The 25,183-nt window shown below is 40.4% G+C and overlaps 2 protein-coding genes across 4 annotated transcripts in view; both read right to left on the bottom strand.

Annotated features, from left to right (window-relative positions):
• The window catches only part of LOC146383170 (proline-rich protein 5-like), a 38,850-nt gene extending 32,773 nt beyond the window's left edge, over positions 1-6,077 (bottom strand). For both annotated transcript variants that reach the window (XM_084934374.1, XM_084934375.1), the window contains exon 1: positions 5,844-6,077. The gene's annotated coding sequence lies outside the window, so the exon portion shown is untranslated. The remainder of the gene's footprint in view (positions 1-5,843) is intronic.
• A 7,532-nt stretch (positions 6,078-13,609) lies between these two features.
• Positions 13,610-24,141, bottom strand: LOC146383169 (G1/S-specific cyclin-D1-like). Of its 2 annotated transcripts, none has more exons than XM_084934373.1 (7): positions 23,486-24,141; positions 21,356-22,700; positions 20,994-21,261; positions 17,587-17,802; positions 16,932-17,091; positions 15,862-16,010; positions 13,610-14,811 (listed from the first exon to the last, which is right to left on the bottom strand). In XM_084934373.1, exons 3-7 carry the CDS (start codon positions 21,195-21,197, stop codon positions 14,656-14,658), a joined length of 885 nt encoding a protein of 294 aa, XP_084790499.1. In that variant the 5' UTR covers positions 21,198-21,261; positions 21,356-22,700; positions 23,486-24,141; the 3' UTR covers positions 13,610-14,655. The 2 variants fall into 2 exon arrangements, with proteins under 2 accessions (XP_084790499.1, XP_084790498.1); XM_084934372.1 differs by having other exon boundaries at positions 20,994-22,700; positions 23,486-23,658; positions 23,737-24,141.
• Positions 24,142-25,183: the final 1,042 nt, after the last annotated feature.

Below are 25,183 nucleotides of genomic sequence, written 5' to 3'. Positions count from 1 at the left end.
TTTTCAGGCAGCCCCTCCCATCACCAGCAGCTGAAGACGTGAACACTAACTCACCAAACCTACACTAACACTAAACCACCATCTTGAAGAGTGTAAAAGGAATTTTGAGGTCAGTAAAGTTCTTGTTTCAACAACAATTAATAATTAAACAGTTATCATAAATGTTAATCTGGCTGGCACCCACATTAATGTTACCCATTTTACTATTATTAGCCATCAGTTAAGTTATCATTAACTTAGCAGCTGTGGCTAATAATAATTTAATTCATTCCAACTTTATTTTATTTACATAGTGCCACATCACACACTACAATAATATGGAGAAACCCCAACAATCAAACGCCCCCCCTAAGAGCAAGAACTTAGTGACAGTGTCACCAGCTGTGACCGACAAGGGGTGAGTGTAGGAAGAGAGAAGACACACAGTGGAAGAGAGCCAGATATTAATAGCAACTAATGATTAAGTGAGTGATGTATAAACACAAAGGTGAGTGAAAACATATGACTGAAGGAGGAACAGCCCCCAGCAGCCTAGGCCTATTGCAGTGTAACTAAGGCCGGGTTCAGGGTCACCTGACCCATCCCCAGCTATATGCATTATCAACAAGGAAAGTTTAAGCCTAAAGTTAAAATAGAGGTAACCTGTCACTGAATCAAAGCTGCGAGCTGGTTCCACCGAAGAGGGGCCTGAAAGCTGAAGGCATTGCCTTCTATACTGCTTTAAAATATCTTAGGAACAACAAGTAAGCCTGCAGTCTGAGAGCAAAGTGCTCTACTGGGGAGATATGGTACTATGTCTCTGAGATAAGATTGGTCCTGGTTATTCAGACCTTGTATGTAAGGAGTAGGATTTTCAATTTGAATCTGGAGCCAATGAAGAGACGCCAATATATAACGTTAATGTTGGAGCTAGAGAGAAAAACATTATCACTCCTTCCCATCTCTAACATAAATACAGTTTTAACTTAGCAGAGTAACATTTATTTGTGTCAAAAATCTGTTACAGATCTCTTAAACTCCCTAACCGAAGCTGCACAACATCTGCCAGTAAATAGAAATAAGCAGTGGCAGTCTACCACCTCTAATCAGCAATGAAAATATCACACCAAGTTATCAGAAGCACAGAAAATATACCACAGAAAATAAAGCTTTGTGTAGTATATTAAAGGGCAACCAAGTTTGTTTTGTGATGTGCCTTGCTTTTCCTCCCAATTTGGGACAACTATCTGATTAACTATGAGATAATTCTCTTGCTCTAATTCTAAAAGTGTTCTATTATATATACAAATAAATATACCGTATAGAACTTGTTCACTTTTAGAGTGGCCAATTGGCTTTGCTCATAATGTGTAAAAGTTATTGAGCCAGTGCTCCAGTTGTAAATAAAACAGGCAAATTAACTTCATCTAAGTAAGCTACATGTTCCACTTTTTACAGACATAAGGCAGCCTTTGTAGATACAGTTCGAGGGAATTCCCCCAACTACATGCAGTGAATGTGGAAGTATATTGCACCGATACTGAGAGAAGAACTACGTACCTGCCTGATATCACAGATGTTCTTAGGCAGGTAAAACAATCCAACTGAGAACCTTTGGGGATGGATGGCAAGGGAAGTTTATAAAAATGGACAACAGTTCCGGACAGTAGATGCCCTTCTTGCGGCTGTCTTCACCACTTGGAGAAATGTTCCCACTCACCTCATAGAAACACTTGCATCAAGCACACCGCAACAAATATTTAAAATTATCAACAATAACGGTGGAGCTACTCATTTCTGAGTTCATTTTTGGAACTTTGATTTCTGTTTTGTGGGGGTTTACGGGGTTTTTTTTGGAGGTGTGGTCCTAAACATTTGATCAGCTGTAAAACAGCCTGTTTCAGTTTAAGCGTTGTTTTCAATAAATTGCATGCCCCAAAAATGTTTTGTCTCACTCCCATTTCTTCTTGTTACATGTTGAAACTCTACTTGGAACCTTGTTAAGATCCAAACATGCCAAATATAATTTTTTGCCATTTTTCAAGTGGTCTTAAATATTTGATTGAGACTGTATAACACCAATGGGGTCATTTTGAACCTATTGCATTTTAAATGTCACGTAACTTAAATTAAAACACCATTATCTCTTATAACTTTTCCTAAAATGGTTTTATTCATTATACAGCAAATTCTGGGGTTTGTGGGATAAAAAGGGAAAAAACCCCAAAAAAAACCCTTAATACTTTTAACCCCCAATGATTTCATTTTGACCATATAGAAATTAATGCAAACAACAGCTGTGGACAGATTGTCTAGAACAGGGGTCCCCAATCCCAGTCCACGAGGGCCGGTGTCCCTGCAGGTTTTAGATGTGTCCTTGATCCATCACAGCTGATTTAAATGGATAAATTACCTTCTCAACATGTCTTGAAGTTCTCCAGAGGCCTGGTAATGAACTAATGATGTGATTCAGGTGTGTTGACCCAGGGTGAGATCTAAAACCTGCAGGGACACCGGCCCTCGCGGACTGGGATTGGGGACCCCTGGTCTAGAAACACAAGTCTAATATGAGGGCTGCTAGTCCAGAGTACCAATCCAAGAAAAGAGAGCAAAGAGTTAAATGCAGAGCAGATTTAACTATTTGGTTTCAGGCTTGATGAATTGCAGGGATGTAGACTGAAGCTTAATTTATGTTACTATGATTGCTGTACTTTACAATACTTCATTAAATTGAGTTTCTTATTCTTTAAAAGTTAAATGTGAGGTCAATTTTAAAATACAGGTGCTGGTCATATAATTAGAATATCATCAAAAAGTTGATGAATTTCACTAATTCTATTCAAAAAGTGAAACTTGTATAATGTATACAATTATTCCACACAGACTGATATATTACAAGTGTCCAAGTAAATTAGTAGAGAGGCGAGGGGAAGGAAAAGATGTGGTCGAAGAGAGGAGAGGCACAGAATCCACGTTGCTTGAGGTCCAGTGTAAAGTTTCCACAGTCAGTGATGGTTTGGGTTGTCATCTGCTGGTGTTGCTCCACTGTGTTTTCTGAGGTCCGAGGTCAACACAGCCGTATACCAGGAAGTTTTAGAGCACTTCATGCTGCTGACCAGCTTTATGGAGATGCACACAGTGCCAAAGCTACCAGTAGCTGGTTTAAGGACCATGATAGATGGTTGCTCTCATGGTGTCATGAGAGCAACCTGGGCTCTCATGACACCTGAGCAGTGCCGCAGACTGATCAAATCCATGCCATGCTGCACTGGTGCAGTAATTCAGGCAAAAGGAGCCCCGACTAAGTATTGAGTGCTGTACATGCTCATACTTTTCATGTTCATACTTACAGATGGCCAAGATTTCTAAAAATCCTTTCTTTGTATTGGTCTTAAGTAATATTCTACTTTTCTTAGATTATACACCCCTACTAGAGCACTAAGATCATCTTCCCAGTCACTCTTGGTACTCCCGAGATCCCGGCTGAAGACTAGAGGTGACCGCGCGTTTGCCTTGGCTGCACCCAATTTATGGAATAACCTCCCCATCGCTATACGCAAGTCTGATTCCATCCATTCCTTCAAATCGCGGTTAAAAACCCACTTATTTAGCCTCGCCTTTTCTACCAGTTAATGCCTGCTTGTCAGTTAGCTTAATGCTTATTCTTATCTTCGGCTTATTCTTAATTACTTTTAATCATTTTTAATTTTTTTGACTGTTTTATCCTTTACACTTAGTTTCCTTTTATGCTTTATATGCAATTCTTTTGCTTTTGTGTTTTAATGCCATTCAACCTGCTAGCATGTTTTGGTACCTTGCCATAGCCCTCATCCTTCCCTGTTACTTCATCTTACTCTCTTGCATGTTAAGCACTTTGGTACACCACTGTTTTTTAAATGTGCTATATAAATAAAGTTTGTTGTTGTTGTTGTTGTTGTTTTCTGAGATACTGAATTTGGGGTTTTCATTAGTTATCAGTTTTAATCATCAAAATTAAAAGAAATAAACACTTAAAATATATCAGTCTGTGTGGAATGAATGTATACATTATACAAGTTTCACTTTTTGATATTCTAATTCTATGACCAGCACCTGTATAGGCAAGGACCTGTTCAATGTTTCACAGTGAGTGCTCTTTTTATATAGTAGGGTAACCAATATCCAAAATTAACTTTTCATTGATCATCTTCTCCTAAAATAGTTACATTATTCAGGTGTGTAAACTATTGTGTTGTTTGTTGAACTCTATTGATTCTAATAATAATAATAATAATAATTCTAATAAAATAATCATTTAAAAAAAATCAGTATATCAAAATAAAACAATTCGTAAAACAAAAACTAATGAAACAAAATCTTACATATTTACTTTGTTAGCTCTTATTAATAATTTTTAAAATTAGATGAAAATTAACAACCTAATTTTCATCTTGTTGTAGGATGGGTTAAAATGACCCCTCTGGTAGTTTTATGGTGTTTGAAATTCTAACAAACTACTGTAATATTTGATGACAAATTTGTAATTAGATTCAACTGTTCACAGACTTCCATGCTATTGTATACTTTGGGAGACACTGGCTGAGGGCTGTTCATCCGTGCCCTTTGAATAAAAAAAAAATAAAAAATAGAAAGAAATCAGCCAAGTGCCAATTAGTGAGCCCCTAATCCTAAAGTAATAAACTGAAGTGTAAGAGTGCACAGTACAGAGTCTGCAAAAACCCATGAGGGCATTTGTCAAACTGGAATTTCTCCAAGCAACCAATAGCCAAGTGAGTTCTCCCTGTACCAACGTCCTGTCAGTCAGACAGTAAAAAGTAACAGGATCTACAAGGCTCTGTATGCTACCTACAGACTATCACCACACTGCAAGGCCAAGCATCAGCCTGCCTCTGCTGATCCTTGCCCCATAAATGGCCCTCTTACCTCTGGCCATATTATACACACAATACATTATTTTCTTTTACTTTTAAGTTATGTGGTGTTATACAATTCTGGTTACAAAGTAACAGGTGACAGTAGTCACTTGCTTGACATCTGCAAACTGTGAGCTATTTATAGGCCTAACTTGGTAAAGTTATCTTGGCATCCTAAAAAAACTGTAGGTCTCTGTGACAGGTCGATCCCCAGATATTTGAGGAACTCACATAAGTGCACTTGAAAATTACTCAGTCTATCTAGAGCTGCAACAATAAGATCATTAAATAATGCTCTGAGAAGTCTGATCGGCCATAAGTAAGATCATAATCATTTCACTAATCTGCCTTTGTGTTCTAAGAATGAAATAACGTATTACTGTTTCCTCCATCCGCTTCATGTCATTGACAAGTACAACTGGTATCAAGAAAAATCGCCTCACGAACGGTTAAAAACGTATATACCAACACAACAATGACAGTTATAAATACATCTACCGATCCAAAAACAAACACTGGGTTAGTATGCGGTGCAGTTATCGATCTTATGCTTTAAGTTGGCATACAGAATTACTGGTATAAGATCCACGACGCCACCCCAGAGTCATTACATGTAACTATACGTAAAGAGCTGAACTGTCTGTGACTGCATACCTATTTACATGAAGTTCTGTGGGTCATTCCACACACGTAACTACCAGCAGGTATCTGCACTCTCCCCTTTTCAGTGGGCTGTATCTATTTGACCTAAAAAGGGGTTTTCACTTCTATTTTAAAGGATCTCTTCTTCGTAAGTTACTTTTTACTGAATTCCAGCTCGAGAGGATATGAAATGCGTCCGGTCACAAAAACACAGTAAAAGAAAAAGAAACACGCCACAGAGTTTGGCCGCTGTTCTGCGTGAACATCTTGACAGGATATAAGCCTCGTGGTATTCGTGCGTGGACTCACCTCTGCAAACTCGCTTCACCTTTTGCTGCTGTTCTGAGTAATAAACACAGCCGCGGTCTTTAGGCGACTCAATAAAATGTGCCGCTTCTTGTTATCAGCGGCAGCTGTGTGTGCGCATCGCTTGTGTTTCCGTTCTAAAAAAACAAACACTTCCTCCGCTTAAGAACTCATACTGAGAAACGGAGCTCACACAGGTTCTCTGATAACTGGAAGTGAGAACAACTGCCTCTTCCCGCTGCCTCCATTCAACAGGCTGCAGTACCGGCTGCAACCGACGCTGCCATGCGTGACCTTCAAAATAAAAGTCGAATTTGTTAGAAATCAAGTTTTGTGGTGGAATGGATTCACAGTACAACCTCACAACACTTGCACCTGAAGTTTATTCGCAGAAAACACGTTGCACAAAGCAGAGCTTTGCAAAGGTATATAGTTAAACCTCTATATAATTCTATATATAATATAGTGTTGGATTATTAATTGCCTTTTTCAGGAGACCTTTAAGCCTGATTCTGTGATTTACATGAAATTATTAGGCTAATTAGAAAGCAATATAAGAATAAAAGTGGTCACTATTACTTTTTTTTAATTCTTAGAACACATAACCATTTCAAAAGCAACCACAGTTCATTATTCAGTAGCTTAAAAAAACATGTTTAGCAGCAATAACTTGGAGTAATAATTTTCTGTATGACTTTATCAGTCTCTCATGTTATTGTGGAGGACTTTTGGCACACTCTTCTTTACAGTGTTGCTTCAGTTACTTGAGATTTGCAGGCTTTTGTTTATACACAGCCCTACAGTATTTTAATTATGTTGAGGTCAGAAGGCTATAGTACAAAGCAGCATTCTGGCTCATCCAGCTAAGTTCAGGGTTAACCCTGGGCTTTCTGTACTATGCCAGTGGTAACTTCTTACCAGGATGTATAGGTATGGTAAGTTATGTGGTGACCTTAACTTTCTCTGGAGCAGTTTAGATAGGATCCAGATAAGGATCAACAGGTACGAAATCACTGCCTACGGAAACCTACACTGTCCTTGATGACCTCATATCAAACTTGTACACAGACGATGTTTGAATTTTGTTTTCAGAATTAATCTTTACTCTGAACCCCTTTAATAGCACCAAGTCTTCTACTGAGAGAATAAAAACTAGAACATCAAGAGCAGACGAGTTTCTGAGTTTCAGTTTTAAATTGTCTGAAATTTCTTTAAGTATGATTGTTAATTTTTGACTTTGTCACATTTAAGCATAGCCCCAGTGTGTGCTGGCCCTGGTAGAGGCTGGAGACCTGTCCACGGTTTGTGCTGGTATGCTGTATTTGGCTGCACCACACTGGCAACCTGGCATCCAGGGTGTTACCTGCCTCTCAACCCATGGTAGCTCTTCATAAAGATGGGACTCACAACCCAGTCTGCCAAACCAGAGGCACCGTCCCAGATTTTCTACAGAAGGCGTATTAGTAGGATTGAGGGGATCCCTCCATGGTCGATTATATCCTCAGTAGAAGTCTGCAGCACCCCACTTCCACTGTACACAGTATGAGCAGAGTTCTCCTACTGAGTTTCCTGAGGGTTTGCCAGAATTACATCAAGACCAACTGAAAGTCAAGTTCAGTGGCCTCGCAGATATAATCCCACACCTGAGTTTTTGCTTCAGCTACTTCCACAGCTCAGGAAGTCAGTATTCCTGCTGTGGCAAGGATTGCCAAAAAAAGGTTGCATGATGGGTCAGGATCCCTAATTTCCTTCGGGATTAATAAAGTATTCTGATTCTGATAATGTTTTCTAATAATAGCAACAGGAAGATATTATTTTCAGTGTTTTGTGCCTGTTTTTGTTTTGTTTTGTTTTGAGCAGTACAGTGTGATTTTTTTTTAAATGTTGGACATATTACTAAATATAAGCATTAAAGACTGTTTGTTTAGGATCTTGACTGCCTTTCTGCTGATTGCTATGTAGTTAGCAGGACTAAGATGCTATACAGCAGCATCAGCAAAAGTACTATTGGGTAAATATTAATAACCATTCAGAAAAACCATAGAGTATCTATGGACAGACTTGAGACTTAATTACTACTATAGTGATGATGTCAGAAATCCTGCTTGGACTGAGACCTTACTGTTCTCACATTCCCATCCTTGGGAGCCAACAGGGGACTGAAGGCCACATGACAAAAATACTATGATGACCAGATTTCTAATGTTTCTAAGGTCTCACATCAGAACTGGCTTACTTGTTTTTCAGCTGTTTGTACAGTAACTTACTGTGTCCATGGCTGCAGCACACAGAAGGTACTGGGTCAGGTTTAGGCCACACTGGACATCACTTTAGCCAAAGAGGAGGTCAGAGAAGTTGGTGAAAAGCTGGATGTGGGGTATGAATATCTTAAAGGGACAAACATCCCCATCTGCTGGATAACCACAAGAAGTACAAATAAATATCTGTCCTTGACCAACTAGAATCAAAGACTTCTTTAAAATGATTTTCACTCATTAAATGCCTAAAAGTATACTTTTTACTAAATTGTAAATTAACTGCACTGTATATCATTTTTACACTTCCATTAAACACTTAAAGAGCCCTAAATACACCACTATGTGCATACACAATATGACTACAGGGTTTATGTGTGTGATTTTTTTTCTTCTTTTATTTTTCTGCCAACTGGCAGAATGTTGTACTGTTGCATTTTGGGATTATTTTGCACACGCAAATTGTGTGAGAAAAAATAAATCAATTTGGAAGAAAACATTCCCTGTTCTCTGGACTAAAGAAGAAAAAGACCACCCAGCTTGTTAGTAGTGCTCACTTACTGCATATCTGAGCTTTACTATGTTTGTCAAACCTTTAGACATGGCAGCTTGCTCATTTGAAAAGGTACCATCAATTCTGAAAGGTATATACAAGCTTTAGAGCAACATACGTTCTCTTACAGATCACATCTTTTTCACTGAAGACGTTATTTTAGCAAGATAATCCTAAACTGTACACTGCATCTATTATAACAGCATTGCTTCATAGAAGACTCTTGGTGATGAAGACTTGCCCCTCGTGGCTGCGTGCAGCGGGGCTAGGGGAGGGTCTGTGCTGACGGACGTGGGTTACTGACCTGGTAGCCTGGCTGCCCCTGGGTGGGTCTGGGACAGGCGTGAGGTTCTGGGGGTGCTCCGTCTCTGGGCTGGGGCCCTGGCTGGACCTCGGGGACTTGGGTCCTGGTTGGTATGTTGCTGGGGTTGTGGGCGGGTGGGTGTATGGGGGCCCGGCCCTGGCGCAGGGTGCCGCCAGTGCATCGAGCCACCTGGGGGGCTCTTCAACTGGTAGTGGGGGGGTTGTTACACCTTGCAGGAGCTCTCCTCTCTTCAGGAACTCACTCTGCAGGAGGGGGAGATACAGGAGAGGTGGAGGAAGATCTCAGCCTGGGCATCTATTGTCTTGTGTAGTCTGGAAGATGAGTGGATGACGGGGTGGGTGCAGTTTTCTCTGTGGTGGGGTCAGGTGGACTGTCCCGGGCTCTGTGGGGCCGGGCGGCGCTGCTGTTCTGGGCCCCGGTCCGGATGGGCCTGGGCCCCCTTTCCCTGGCGGGTTGCGGAGTATGGGGGTGCCTACTGGGGTCAACAGGGGAGCTGGCCCCAGGGAGAGGTCACTTGCCCCTCCCTTCCTTCCCTCCCCATCTCCAGCTGCCTCCCTCTTCCCGCTGCACCACAATCACCCACACATGCAGGGCCTTGGGGTAAAGGTGTGTCACCAGGGTGCAGGGGAGGCATCCCCCCCTCTGTCCCCTTCTGGCTTCTTGTGCCTCAATTTTATCCCACAACTTAGACATTCACATTACTCACACTCTCATAACACATACATATAGGATCTTGGGGGTGGGCACGCTACACGGACTCCAAAAGACCATCAGGGTGTACACCTCACCCCTGGCGTCGTTGCCCACCTCTCAATTTTAAATACACGTAGACATTGAGGGCTATCAGGAGGGGCTATGCGCTTACCTGCTGCTCTCTGGCAGGTAGCTCCATGCCCTCCTGGGTTTTAAATGCACCTTAGAACACACATGCATCAACACTACATATGAGCGGGTGGAGGGAGGTTTTGGAGTCTTCTGCGACCTGCTGGAGCGGGGGGCCAGGAGGAGGAGTTGGCCGTCCGACTGGGGTCTGGAGTGTGGAGCCTCCCTGCTGCTGCGGAGTCGGGGCGGTCTGCTTCTCCCCACCGCAGTGAAAAGGGTAACACCACCCGGGGGGGGGGGGGGGGGGGGAACTGGGTGCAGTTTCCCCCTCCAGGGGCAAGGGTACCTAGACCCGGTTCTTAGAGTACGCTTGGGGAGTGTGATTGGGTGTACAGTGTCTCTCTATGTCTGTCTCCACGTTGGTTGAGTGTTGAGTAATTGCATATGAGAGCATGAGGGTGGGAATGGATGTTTGTATCTGTGTGTGCCTGTATGTCTGTGTCTATATGTCAGGTTGGGTATCAGACGCCACCTCTCTGGGGACATCTCAGGCCCTCTAAGGTATGGAGGCCTATCTCCCCCCAGCACTTCCCCTGCCAGTGGCAGACGCCCTCAGGCATCGGTGCGTTGGTGGTTCTTTGTGTCCGGGGTTGGGCGCCCAGGTACACAACGGGTCACTCCTTGGTGGCTGCTTATCGGGGCCTGGAGCCTGGGGCTCGCTCGGGCCACTTTGGGGGTGGGGTGCCCTCGGCCTCTCGGCCTGGGGCTCGGTCACTCTGGCGCAGCTGGCTGCCGGCGGAGCTCACGGGCACATCACTGCAACCCCCCCTGGCTTCTGCGCCGCGGCTGCTGAGTGACCCCTCATCTGGGACTCTCCTCAGCTCTTTCCGGGGTAGTGGCGCAGCTGCCCCTCTGTTGGTCTTCCTTGGTCTCTTGTGTTCTGGGGGCCTCTGGATGTCTGGAGTTTTGAGCTCCTCCATACCTGCTTCATGCCCTGGAGGACGGGGCTGTGGCTCCCCACACCCTCTAGCAGATCATTACATGAAGGAACCTTTTAAAAACAAGCGCGTCCATGCTCACAGGTGTACACACGGGTGCTCACACACACAAACTACACCCTTTTTGGCTCCTACCTCAAAGCACACTGTGTGCTGTCGATCTTACGTGCTTCACAATAATGTTTAATATTTAGTATTTACTGTTATATTCCCATAGATCATTGTGATGTTGTTTATTATATTGCTCTCGTTTTCTTCTGCTTGTTTTCTTTTTTCTTTCTCAACAGGTGATCCAGGTGATTGATATATGTATTTTTTTTTTGTCTGCTTATTTAGTTGGTTTTTGTTTTTTTGCCCTTTATCCCCATCCCTCTTCTCTGCTGTTTTTTCCCCCTCTTCCTTTCTCCCTTTTCTTTTCCTCATTCAAGTCTGTCCTGTATCTAGCAAGTGAAAATAAAAAAATAAAATAAACAATAAAAGGTGAATCAAATAGACCATTACGGCAAGGCTGGGATGGTCAATTTGGTAAAGTAAAAAAAAAACAAAACAAAAAAAAAAGATGAAGACTTGCCCCAACCTATTTTTAAGATGTGTGGACAATATCTTTATAAATATCTTTCTCAGTTTTAACATTTCATATCTTTGGGTTTAATAGATTTATAAATTGTTGCATTCTGTTTTTACTTACATTATACTCAGTCTCTCAGCCTTTTGCAGCAGTTTGACCAGGACGGACATCACATTAGCAGTTCGCATCCTAGACGTTTCTTGCTCAGACAAATGTGAGTTATGGCTAAATTGTCCTTTTTCTTCTGAGCTTTAAACCAAATGAAATCTCCCAGAAGTTTCTGAGTCTCTCCCATGATAAAAACTCCAAATATTAAGGAATGGTGCTTTAATTATTATCATTATTATTATTATTATTATTGGTCCTGTAGTTTAGGACACATTGGACCATTCTTTTGAAAAGGAAAGGAAATAATAATTTGCTAATAACATCTGAGTCTACTTGTTACAGAAAAGCGTAGATTCAAAAGGTCTGATTATAGTAAAATGGTTCAACCACAAATGTGTCAACCTACTGAAGACATCAAATATATAAAGCAAAGCGCTTTACACTACATTCAGTCATTCACACACTGGTGATGGTAAGCTACATTGTAGCCACAGCTGCCCTGGGACACACTGACAGAGGCGAGGCTGCCGGACACTGGCGCCACCGAGCCCTCTGACCACCACCAGTAGGCAAACATGGGGTTAGTATCTGACCTGCTATGCCACCTGAGCTACAGCCACCCCTTCTTAATGGGGTTGGGACCATCAATTGTGTTGTGTAAAAGTCAGGATGGTGCACAGCTGACAGCCCTTTGACAACTGTTAGAATTCATATTATGGCAAGAACCAAACAGCTAAGTAAAGAGAAATGACAGTCCATCATTACTTTAACCTCCTAGGACCTGGCGTCCACATATGTGGACATCACATTTTGGGATGTCTAAACCAAAATACTAAATTTTGCTCTACAAGGGCCTGATATCCACTTACGAGGACATTATACTGCCACTGTTCTATCAAAATTTAAAATGAATGTCCTCATTTGTGGATCTCATTTTTCTCAGGAACAAAATTCCGGTAAGAAAAATTGTTAAACTTTGAATGGGTCCCCAAGTGCAGTCGCAAAAACCATCAAATGCTACGAAGAAACTGGCTCACATGTGTACCGCCCCAGTCACCTCTGCTGCTGAGGATAAAGCAGCAGAGGTGACTGGGGCCAGTCACCTTCAGAAATCATTACAGCACCTCAGATTAGAGCCCAGATAAATGCCACACAGAGTTCCAGTAGCAGACACATCTCTACATCAATTGTTCAGAGGAGACTGTGTTAATCAGGCCTTTATGGTCAAATAGCTGCTAAGAAACTGCTACTAGTAGATAAAATAAAAATTGAAATGCAATATTTTGTCATTTGATACAATATTTTCCTTTGATGGAATGAAAACCAGAAATGTTCTGTGGCATACTGCTGGAAATAAACCATCCAATGCCCTGGATAGTTTTTATTATTAGCTTAACTATACTTTGGCACTTTGTTTTTTTTCCCAACCGTATTATCTACTGTACTTGCATTTGCATGAAATTTCATTCAAAAACCATTAAGTGACATTTTTTTTAAGCTTGTGGATGTTTGCGTCTCTCTAATGTTTGTGTGTTAGCCCTAGTAACCTATCATGGGTTTGCCAGAGTTTTCAGTGTCATTGCTCTTTAGCCAAATCGTCATCATGAGACCTTATGGACATTTAACCTGTTCCAGTAGAAGTCATGTTCAATTTTTGGTTAAAAGTTGGCTGATTTTGCTTTTATAGTCTTCCTATTTAAAGCCTATGCTTCCAGTTGTTTTAGTCTATGCTCTCCATTAGAACCGCAAATCTACTTTTGCAATAGGTAGCGCTGACCTGCAGCCACAGCAAACGGGATAACGTGTGTTTCAATGGAACTGAAGCACGTTTTACCAGAAAATTTCACCCCCCCCCCCCCCCCCAAAAAAAAAAAAAAATCTGGTACCTTTCTACATTTCTGTAGAAGAACAGACAGGTTTATTTGAATGATGCTGTGAAATCACCCCCATCCTCCTCCCCCAAAACATAAGACAAAAACCCCCTAAAATAAAAATCCCTGGGACTTTGCTCATCCTTTGGCTTCAGAGCTAGTCGTGCATTCAACATCACATTATAACATTAGTGGAATTAGCCATCTATATTGGTATACCAGAGGTACAAAATCAACACCAATTTTGCACCAAGTCATGAGATCATCAGTAGATATAGTATATTTTATTAGCCAAATACAATGGGGGGCATTTTAGGCCTTGACTCAAGAAAATCAGTGTTCACATGGAATTAAAGCTGAACAATAACTTCATTCGTCATGTCTTAAAGCAAATAACTAAAGATCATATTGTAAACTACTGGTATTTACCACTTAGGTGGCCATCAAAGGATTGCCCTGTAATAAACTCGTATTACATCTTATTCAGGATTATTATTTGTATTAATTTATCAGACTGTCAAAGATACATGTGGATACCTTACGTTTAAAACCTGAATGTCGAAGTCATTTCTCATATTACTCTACTTAAAATACACTCACATTTAGACAACCTCTCTAAATTCACCTACTGAATTCAACAAGAGAGACCCATGACATCAAATTACTGTATAATGCAGTAAAAGACCTTAATAAATAACATGTAATGTGAAGGAAATATTGTAATTTGAAATAGAAACAGTCTGAAAAAAAGCCATGAAAACTAATTTCCACACATATTTAAAAGGATGTTTCATTTATATAAACAGACTGATTTACAGAGGTGCCTTGATGTGTTTTTCTTAAAATTTGGATACATTTGAGCTTCATAGCTGTTTAAAAGAAATAATTAGTGTTAGCCCCTAAAGCTCAAATTCTTTACTTTGCCAGGAGGTGTGAGTTCAAAAAGGCCCTGTAGTCCTTTGTGGATCCACCTTGAATTTACTCAGTGCTTACAAGCCCAGGTCTTAAAGGGAAATATTCACCCCGGTTGAACACCTACCTGCCTGCATTCACCAACACACTGTTTGTAACACATTACTTTTTCAGCCTTTTCATCTGCATTAGCATAATTCCAGTTCTGCAAATAACGCCATCTGCTGAGAATCTCGCTATGGTTGTTGCCACAGTTCATACTGACTTCACATGAACAGCTGTGACAGACTGTTGAGTCCAGTTACTTATAAATGCTCCATGACGTGTGTATTTTTATGCGTCTTATACGATCATCAAATTCGTCTGCTTCTGTTTCTTCATCCAGCAGCGTTACTGCTAGAGCTCAGATGTTAATGTCTCGTACATCAGTGGGCGTCGCTGAGTGGTCCTCTCCCATTTTCTTAGTTTCCATGGCAAATGAGTGCTGCTGCTGCTGTGCCTGTCTGAGGCTGGTTTCCAGCAAAGACTCGATCTGTTCCTGACATGCTCTCAAACAATCCTGAAAAGTGAGAGTTCAGAGTAATTTATATATAATTTATACAGTAATACATAATTTAAAAAGATATGGTCTCAGCTTAGGCTTACAGTCACAATAAACAGTGGTCGAAGACTGAGAACCTACATAGAAACAAAGACTACCATGACCTGGATGATTGCTAAGGAGCCTGGAAAGAAAGTGATTGGAGTCCTCCCACTTTCTTTCCAGGCTCCTTAGTTTGGAGATTCAAATCTATATGCAACAGCTGACGATGTGTAGAAGAGTGTGTGTCATCCATGTGCGATACTGTTTACTGTGTGTAAATGAGAGCAGTGTCTGAAACTGAGAAAAATATACCAGGGCTGCTGTCTCATATCCTGTAGTTAGAAAACTTTGCTGTGAGGGCGTCTTTGAACAAATGTTATGTGCAGGGTTGCGCTGCAAGTGACGGTGCAGCTGCTGTGATGGGCCGATGGAGAAGCAGCCACATTTCCCAGTAAAGAGAACCCAACCTGATCGTTATTTACTGCATCACTCACATCAAACACTTGTGGTCCAAGATGCCATTTAAAAAAAAGAAAAGAAAAGAAAAACACAAACCCTTCCAATATTAATTGCCTTGAGGCAGCTATTGTTGTGAATTGGTGCTATATAAATAAAACTAAATCACTAACACGAAACTTGACTGTTGATATCAGTAAATGGAACGCGATGACTCCCTGTATGGACTCATCTCATGACCATTTCTATTGTTGTGTTTGAAGAGGGATTCATTAGACTGGAAATACTGGATAAGTTAACTAACCTGAACGTATTATAAACAGTCCAACACAGTCCCATTAATAGCTGCATTTTGACAAACATTGTTTTCTAATAGCATCTATTGGGTTCCTCAGGATCCTTCTCCCTCTCTTCGACACCCTGTTAAATTCAATTCTGCTCTTTTTCAGTAAATCAACAGTATTATTGCGGAGCAGGACTAATTACACACTCGTTCTGCTAACATCTTTCCTCTAATGTGACTAAGTGAATGTAATGTGTACCAGTCATGCTGTGAACAGATGTACCCACCGGGTCACTTTTGATGGTCTGAGCCAGCTGTTCTGTCAGTTTTTGAGACATCATGGCGTTACCCACCATTCTCATCTGTAAGCCCTCTACTGCTGCCACCATGCTGCCTGCTGCCACCATGGATGGGGGGCTGGCTATGAATTTGACATCTGGAGAGAATCAAAGGAATTTAATGTAAATTTGTTTGTTATTAATCCCCATTTAAAAACTAACAAAACAAAACATTCAAAACCACAAAAAATACAGATGCTTGAGGAGAATTTCTGTTCGGTGTTAAACAGGAGCATGCATTGATGGCAATATGTTTCATATATGAAGATGCTTTAATAAAAGCAAGAAATTAAGATGAAGTTATAGGGGCTTTAAAGGTTTAGGAAAACCCAAAGATTGCGTACAGGACTAGTTAAAGCAGACAAGCCATAAGCACAGCAGATCAGCTGACCCCAATCCCATCAATCATCATTTAACAGCTCAGCTGATGCCTTTCTACACATTTTTTTCTTCTTTCTTTCGACACAAAGTCCACACAAACTAGCTGCTTTGGCCTGCCCACATTACATACATGGAAGCAGCTCTTCCTTTTATGCCCTCTCTCAAACAATGCCATACCTGTTTTTAACCATCCAGCCTCTCTCAAAATAACTAAGGCCCAAGCCAGGGTTAAAAACCATGAAACCTTCTGTGCTTCTGTGAGGTGACAGTGCGAACCACGACAACAGTTTCACCAGGGAAGGTTGAGTCAGACAGCAGGGTTGAGCTGGTCTGGCATCTACCAGCTCTATGGATGGAGACTGCAACCTGATTTGTGCTCCAAAGCACTGCACATTATAGTAGTCAGACAGCAGTGGATCCATTGTCTATTTATGCATCAAATATGAGCAATTAGGAATAAGTGAATTGTTATGCAATTTAGTAGAGAAAACTATGAAGTTGGGTGTTTAAAAGTACATCAGTTCTTTGTTGGCATGTACTAACCCAGTGAGTCAGTCTTATTACCACACTCTGCTCAAGAGAAATTTCAACCACAATATATAAAGACAGTGATGCATGTGATGTAGCCTCATGCATACCTGTGGCACACAGTGCAACAAAGGTCTGAGCGTGCTTCCTCAGTATCGACTTGTTCTCTTTGTTAACAGGCAGCTGAGACAGGAAGTGGTCGATGAAATCAAGAGGGGTGGGTGAAGCCAGGTCCCACTTCAGCTTATTCAAAACCAGCAGCTCCATCTGCTGTGAGTGGGTGAAAACAAAGATGGACAGAAGGCCAGGTTCAAAGTGGGATTTGACACAGACAGACGGAGGGATTAACAGATATCTTATGGTCACTTTTGGGAGATTTGGGGCTTAAAAGTAACACTGTAAGAAAAGGGGTATCTGAAATGATTAAGGAAATACTCTCGTGGGACAATGAGACACTACAATAACCGTGCTGATATTTAGAGATAAAAGACCTCATATGTTGGTGGAAAAATAGTGAAATTAATTTTTTTTTTAATGCAAGGTGGAAAATGTTAGGTTACTAGAACTATTACAAGTCATTCTCTGGGGACTATACATTCTACAGCATCTGGGCATTAGCTACTGAGATATCTTGTTTTGAGACAGACATCCCTGCAGGATGGATGTTACATGAAAAAAAAGAAAAAAAAAAAAAAAGGCCTCAGAATCTTAGCTTCAAAACAGAGAGAGCACTTTAATGAAATAGTTTACTTCAGAATGCCATACCAGCAACTGAGAAGGTGTGACTGAATTATCAGTGTAGATGCAGAGTTTCTCCGCAGTCAGTGGGATTGTCTCCTTTAGTTTAGATGCCAGGAACATGCAGGCAGCTCCCAACAACTGCAGATGGTTCTTCTTCGTGGGTTCCACTGACAAGATGCGATCCATGTAGTTCATAGCTAAGGGGAAAACCTCCTCCTCACATTTCTGCTCCTCGCACACCTGTAGCAACAGTCAGTGAATACCACCATTAAATACTGTCTAGTCGTATGTAAAAATGTTGTATTAGTTTAAGTCCCGGAGAAAACTCCCTAGAAATGTTACCAGATTCAAAATTTGAAGAAACAGAGTTCAGGTATTGGAAATGTGAGATATAAATGTATCCAAGTGATAACCTTTGGGGAAATATAGTCAACTTAGATGCATAATAATGGTCACTTGAGTCTGGCCCCAAAATGAACCCAGTCCCCATTTGGGCCTGTGTAAAAGTGCCCAACTTTACAGCATTAAAAACACACGTTTACAACCTGATACTCTAACAGATGTCCCGGCACAGGCAAGGGTAGCGGAAAGCCATTTGCTAGGAGTCACTGAACTGGACCTCTAAGTAGTGTTTGTGCTGTTTTAGGCTTTTGGGACACTTTAATGTAACTATCAAACAAATGATATAGTAATATTTTATAAAATACACATTTACGCTTCACTCTGTGGGAGTGAATTTCTAATATCTTATTAGCACTAATTAGCAGATATGTATGTAGGTCATTGAGGCAACTTGAAGGTGCATCTGCCTTCTTGTTCAAATATGTTCAAAAGGAGAGTGGGGGGGGGGGATAACTACAGGCTAAATGCTACCATTGAGGTTTTACATTGAATGGCTTTTATATACAGTACCTGTATCTCTATCAGCAAGTGTCACTCTATTTTAATTCTCAGTGTAGAAAGCTTTAAGGAATTCAGAGTTACAAATGATTCTGATACTTTACACGCTCTATTGGTTTGTAACATACTGTTTTAAGAATAGACAGAAAAAGTCTTTGACTGCACAGTACAGGTTTTTCGAGTTGTAAAAAAAAATAATTGGATTATAGAAACTCGCGGTTACTTAGATTAATAGATTTAACACAAAATACCTTTAGACACTGCTACTTTAAATTCAACGAGTATATTTTCCTCTTGAAACATCTTTAAAACTTTTTCAGTGCAAACAAAATGTATTTTACAGCCAGCATTGTCAAAGTGTTTAATCAGGGCCCAAGCACTAAAGTGCGAAGGCCCTAATGTATCTGCAACATTTGTTCTTGTTATTCGGGCAAAATAATTGTTTATAATAATTGAAAATAGAAATTTTGACATTTCCAGGTGTTGTAATTTTGCAAATTCCTCCTAGGGATTTATTAGATCAACTTCATATTTTGGCCATATTAAACTGTAGAGCTTTTGAGTCTTCATTGCAGGGGGCGTCCATGACACCATGGCTAATTTTGATCATGTGCCATGAAAATTTCATTTGTTGTCGTTGACACATACATTATCCAATCCATACCAAACTTCTCATGCGTGATAAGGCTCCGGCTTGAACACATTCTAACTGTCAATACGATGAAGGCTTTCATGTCTTATGGTCCTCGTGATGGAACACTGCAAACTGGCTCCACAGCGCCATCTACAATATGTCCAGGTCATATTTTTCAAAAACAATAATTTAGTAATATAAACTAAGATATTTTATGTAAAGCCTGAAAGAGGCTGACAGGATTAATTAATTTTGTCATCATTTTAACACAATTTCACAATCAGTTAACCAGAATTCTAAGTGAATTCTCATTATCAACATGCATCTGGATCCATTTTTCTACCAATTTTGTTAATGTCACAAAAATTCCTTATCATATAAAATAAAATTGCAAAGATATGTCTATAATATGTCTATAAGTCTTAATATATAGACATAAGTCATAATATAGACATGTCTATAATTATGCTTAATATTAATATATATATGATATTTAACAAAAGAAAATATTTAAAATTATTTAAAATTACCTTGTCCACACTAAATGTTTCTCATTACCATTTCACCTGCTCATAAAAAGCAAACTGATGAGCAGTACCACAATGCATCTCCTCAGACAGAAGATTCAAAACGGACACAAGGTCAGCTGCTCGCTCTTCTCTCGATTTGTGATATTCTTGTTAATCTTACTGAATCTTCTGCCTCTTACACTCCCTATTATCATTACACTCAATACTTCTTAAAATAGAACAACATTTTTTATAATTATAAATACATTTTAAAGCTTTAGCATGAAGCAGAATTAAAGGTTGTGTACCATACTAGCATTTTAGGTCATTAGCCCAGAGCATTTCATTACAGTTACTCATAATTCTCATTATCATGCACTCAAAATGGCCATAAAGGTATCGAGAAGCCTTGATGCAGTGATGAGAGCCTGATTCATTTTAAAAGCAGTTAACAGATTGTGTTTAAAACATTTCATAAGTACTAAGACTTTATTTCTATATTACAGTTCTCTATACTGCTCTATATTAACTGTAATTACAGAGTATTTTACATGTTTAAGAGGTAGGAATTGTTTTTGACCAAGGTCATAAGAAAAAACAAAACAAGAAACAAACAAACAAAAACCCCAACAAATTGATAATGTTGAATGTATGAAGACTGACAGATAATCATCCCACAGCCAATGCCTGCAGCGTCCTCTGGTCGCCATTTCTGCGTCTTGGCTGAAATTCGGGCAAAGTGCCCCCCAAAACACAGACTGATCCTGTTTTAACAGTAATAATAGCAATATCGAAAAATTTATAAAAAAAAGTTGACAAAAAAAAAACCCCGTACGATTTTAAAATTGGAAAATGTTATGACAGGAGAAGAATGTTACCCCACCACATCTTTTAGTGATATGCAAAAAAAAATGTGATGACAAAAACAATGGCTGAACAACATGCACTAACAGGACAAGCTCAAGATTACAAAAACAAACATAACAAAAAAAAAAACAAAAACCCGCATTTAACTCTGAGCATAAGCCAAGGAAATGCAACAAATGGTGGGTCGGTGTTAATGAACATTACCGGACAAACAGACTGAAGTTCTCCGCGAAGCCCCAACACAAAGGCAGCGCGTGGCCGCACGACTGGCAACTCGCCACTAACATAGTTTTCAGCTTTCACGTCACGGAACTGTATGTAAAATCTATCGCACACACTCTGTGGGATAGAAAAATGACTATCAAGTGAAATGAGCTTGTTACCGCGTGGAAATCAGGTATCAATAATCGGTAATTGAAGCCACGTGACACGCAACAAAAACACAAACTTTAATGGAAAGTTGCAGAGCAGAGGAATTCTGAGTTCTGTGAATGCGGTTAACGTGTATCGGCTCAACTCACCTCTAACATCCAAGCAGCGACTATCCTCCTCATGTACGGAGATATCTCTCTCTGGACACATTTAAAGTAGTTAGGAGCGGGGAGGTACATGTCTTCTACCCGCAGCAGAGCGTGCAGGACCCGGTCAGTCAACAGGTTGGAGTCTCGGTAGGCTCTCGGTATAGGAGGCCCATCCCCCTCGCAGCACCACAGCTGAGGCTCCATGCCTTATTGCGTCCGTAGCACTGTGAGTCTGTACTTTTTAAGTCACTGATGTGCTCGATTAAAGCTAACAGCACAAAATTATTAGCCGCTACATACTTTGTTCACAAAACCGTCCAAATGCTCCAGTTTATTCATGTTTGTATGTAAATTTCAGTTACCTGTTGGAATTAAATCTGTAAATAACTTAACCTTTTAATTTCCTCTACTAGGTTAGCTTATACCTTTTCGACGGTTTAAAAGTTACTTCCTTTTGTTGGACAAGACAGAACTACAGGACAAACCAGAACAGCAAGGCTTTCTCCACCGGCAGACTACATCCCTGTCCTGCTGCGCCCTTTTACTGGCACATTGTTCGGCGTCAAACAACGCGAGATAACGTACAGTTCCGAGTATACACTTCACAATAAGACAGCAGTAACGGTCCTTTTCCTTACTATTGAAGATCACGTCAGTAGTCTGTTGGTTTACTCACGGAAATGCACTCTGACAAACATGACTGCTTTTGCGCTTAACTTAGGTAACTTTGCTCTCAACATAAACACGCGGAGAGAGAGAGTGTGTGTGTACTAACAATATGTCTAAAGATAGAAGCGGAATGGAAAAATGGAAAATTATTTTTTAATCATTTTAAAGAAAATTTACAAAATGTTAAGCAGCATTGTCCAGCCATCTATCCAGCGATGCATCTATTCATCCATTCTTTTTTAGCGTTTTTCCATTTCTGGGTCAAAATGTAAATCATATACTAGAGTAAAATGTAGAGTGTTAACATTCATGTGACTTTCTTACAGAACTGGACTGAGACAAAAACTTGGCCCACCATTACATACGATACGAACACACATATATTTATATATACATGTATGTGTATATATATGTATATGTATATATGTATGTATATATATATATATATATATATATATATGTATACATACAAAGGTAAATATAGTGTATAGCCACCCCTTACAATTTATGGACATCTGTGGTTTGATTTCTTTGCATGTGTGGATTGGATGGATTGTTACTAATAACTGGGGAGAATTTTATGTCAATAGCACCTTCAGAAACATATTCAAAATTGGTAACATATTCAATACTTATTGTACCTGCTGTATGTCACTAATAAATCAAGGAATCTCTGTATGGCTGTCCGACAATCGTTCAAATGCTCTACAAATGTTCTTCAAATTTAGTGTTAGGATTTGTTTAAATCAATAATTGCACGACAGTTGGAGCCAATTAGGTATCTTTTTTTTCCCAATTCACTTCAATTCAATTTTATTTATACAGCGCCAGTTCACAACAACAGTCGCCTCAAGGCGCTTTATATTGTAAGGTATAGCCTACAATAATACATACAGAGAGCAAGCGCTTTGGCGACATAGGGAAGGAAAAACTCCCTTTTAACAGAAAAATAACTTCCAGCAGAACCAGGCTGCGGGAGGGGCGGCCATCTGCTGCGACCGGTTGGGGTGAGGGGAGGAAGACAGGACAAAAGACATGCTGTGGAAGAGAGACAGAGATTAGTAACAAGTATTATTCAATGCAGAGAGGTTCATAAACACATCGCGAGTGAGAAAGGTGACTGAAGAAGAAACACTCAATGCATCATGGGAATCTCCCAGCAGCCTATGCGTATTGCAGCATAACCAAGGGAGGAGTCAGGGTCCCCTGATCCAGCCCTGACTATATACTTTAGCAAAAAGGAAAGTTTTCAGCCCAAAGCCTCATCAAATGAAAATGTATGTCATGTGATGATGTTGGACTTCAGAAAGTGGTTTACACACTTAGGTTTTCTTTATAACCTCACAGATGATGTGACACTCCTCTGTGACCTCAATATGGTTCCACCACTTCAGATAATACTTAATGAACAAACATCCACTGACTAGGGATGGGTATTGATAAGATTTTCACGATTCCAATTCCATTTTTGATTCTGTTTAACGATTCGATTCTTTATCGATTCTCTTATCAATTCTTTTTAAAAAAAAAGGAGAACACTAAGGTCGATTAGCTTAGAACTTTGTTTTATATCTTCTCTTTGAACAAGATAGAAATTTAGGAGTAACATGGCCTTACAAACCCAACAGTGAGATCTTAAGAGATCCAGCCTACGGCTCTTCAATGGGGTGTCACAGGGTCCCCAGGAAAAAAAATTGTAAATGTAAAATAATAAAATAAATATTCTTCTGTAGCAATAGCAAAGTATAACATAAATTATTCTGTAGCAATTACACAAGAATATCCAGTAATGTCCCTGCCTACAATTAAACACATTCACTTACCGATAATCGGGGGCATCTGCTGTGGCAAATAGGTGCAAGCCTTTTACCACAAACTTAGTCACTGCTCGGTGACATTCGTCTATCCTGGCCTGAAAGGAGGCGCTACCGGTAGACTGCAGCGAGAACTGCCAGCATCTGAGCCAGCCAGACTCTGTCTGTCTCATCATGGTCACCTAAATGCACAGTAATAGCAGGTTTTGTAATAAGGCAGATCGCGCTAACATAATATGCACTGTTAGTTGATTATTTACCTGCCGCATTAACGGGAGAGGACGTGCAAACGTTACCGCTGCTGCTGGGTTGAGATTCACGTGTCCGGAGCGGAATTAAAAACACGACATTCATTTAAGGTCATCGCGTGTTTTGTGAGCAAATGCTTTTGCATATTCGTAGTGTTTCCTCCCTTAAATGAAAGATCTACTTTGCAAGTATTGCAAGTTGCCCTGTTGTCATCCGTTCTCGAAAAGTATAACCAAACTTTTGAGCGTTTGAGCCGCCATGTTTCCTGCCAGGTAAATGACGCTCCGCAACGTGGTGACGTCATTCGGGGAAACTGGAATCGATAAGGGAATCGTTTGCAAAAATGGCAAACAATTCCAAGGAATTGAAACAGTGGGAACCGGTTCTCAACAAGAACCGGTTTTCGATACCCATCCCTACCACTGACTGTGACATTGTTTTTTGTAAATCAATGGAACACTACTACTTGTCCAGTGTTCAAAGTGTCAGCTTTAAAAATGTGAAGGATCTGGACTTCCCTGACTCTATACTTTCTTTTTAGAGTGGAAGTACTATTGTGTGTCTTAGGCAGTGAAGTTACCGCTCTGTAAACAAGATAATCAGCTTGTGTGGGAGGAAAGTTGGCACACCTGGCCTTGACAAGCCGTTTGGGTGAGGCAGGCCAGGAGGGTCATTCACTGATGTACTTGAATTTCTTGTTGTTAATGTTAATAAAGGGTGTGTTTTAAGCCAAGCCATCATAATTTCCTAAGCCTAAACAAATAACAACAAACATATATGTTACGCACACAACAAAAATGCAATAATAAGGCAACTGCATCATAAAAGAACAGTCCCACATGGAACACCACCTCAGTCCTGTGTCCTGTGACTGACCTATGTCACCACCACCCTTTGTTCTATATAAAAGAACTATATCATTGTTCAGTTTCCTGTCTCTAACAAACGCAGTTGCAAATCTCAGTTGTAGTACTCTGCATGCTGAAAAATGACCATAAAGGGGTACTGTGGTAAAATGTCACCCCAAGGGGTTGTGGGTGAAGAACTGAAAGTGAGAACGTGTTGAGCCCAAGTGAACTGTTCTTTAGGTGTGGATGCTTTTGGAAAGGCGACTGAGACAGAAATCTATGTAGTGATGTTTCATTCTGTCTGTGTGTATGACCTTTAACCTCATTATCTCAGGGTGGCCCAGTTTAGGGTCATACTATGGAAACTGCATACAATAGCGCCTGTAGATTCTATTGAGTCACCAAGACCGAGCCCTCCTACAACAGAGATTGATCTGTGATGACCAGCTTTGCTAGCCTTCTGCTATGTTGTCTGTTAAAAGAATTGGATAAAAAGTGCCCGGCAAGCTTTAGAAGAGGTTAAGGAACTAGAAACACTTGTAATATAAAACAACTTTATTGTCTGACTTCAGACTTCTCCATGCACTTTGGACAATGAGCCTTCACATTC

The sequence above is a fragment of the Perissodus microlepis genome, chromosome 7 (genome assembly GCF_051167445.1).
Source record: "Perissodus microlepis isolate ML-2025 ecotype Zambia chromosome 7, ASM5116744v1, whole genome shotgun sequence".
In the NCBI taxonomy this organism is placed as follows: Eukaryota; Metazoa; Chordata; class Actinopteri; order Cichliformes; family Cichlidae; genus Perissodus; species Perissodus microlepis.
Note: the sequence above shows the minus strand (reverse complement) of the source record. Positions and strands in the feature narration are given on the sequence as shown.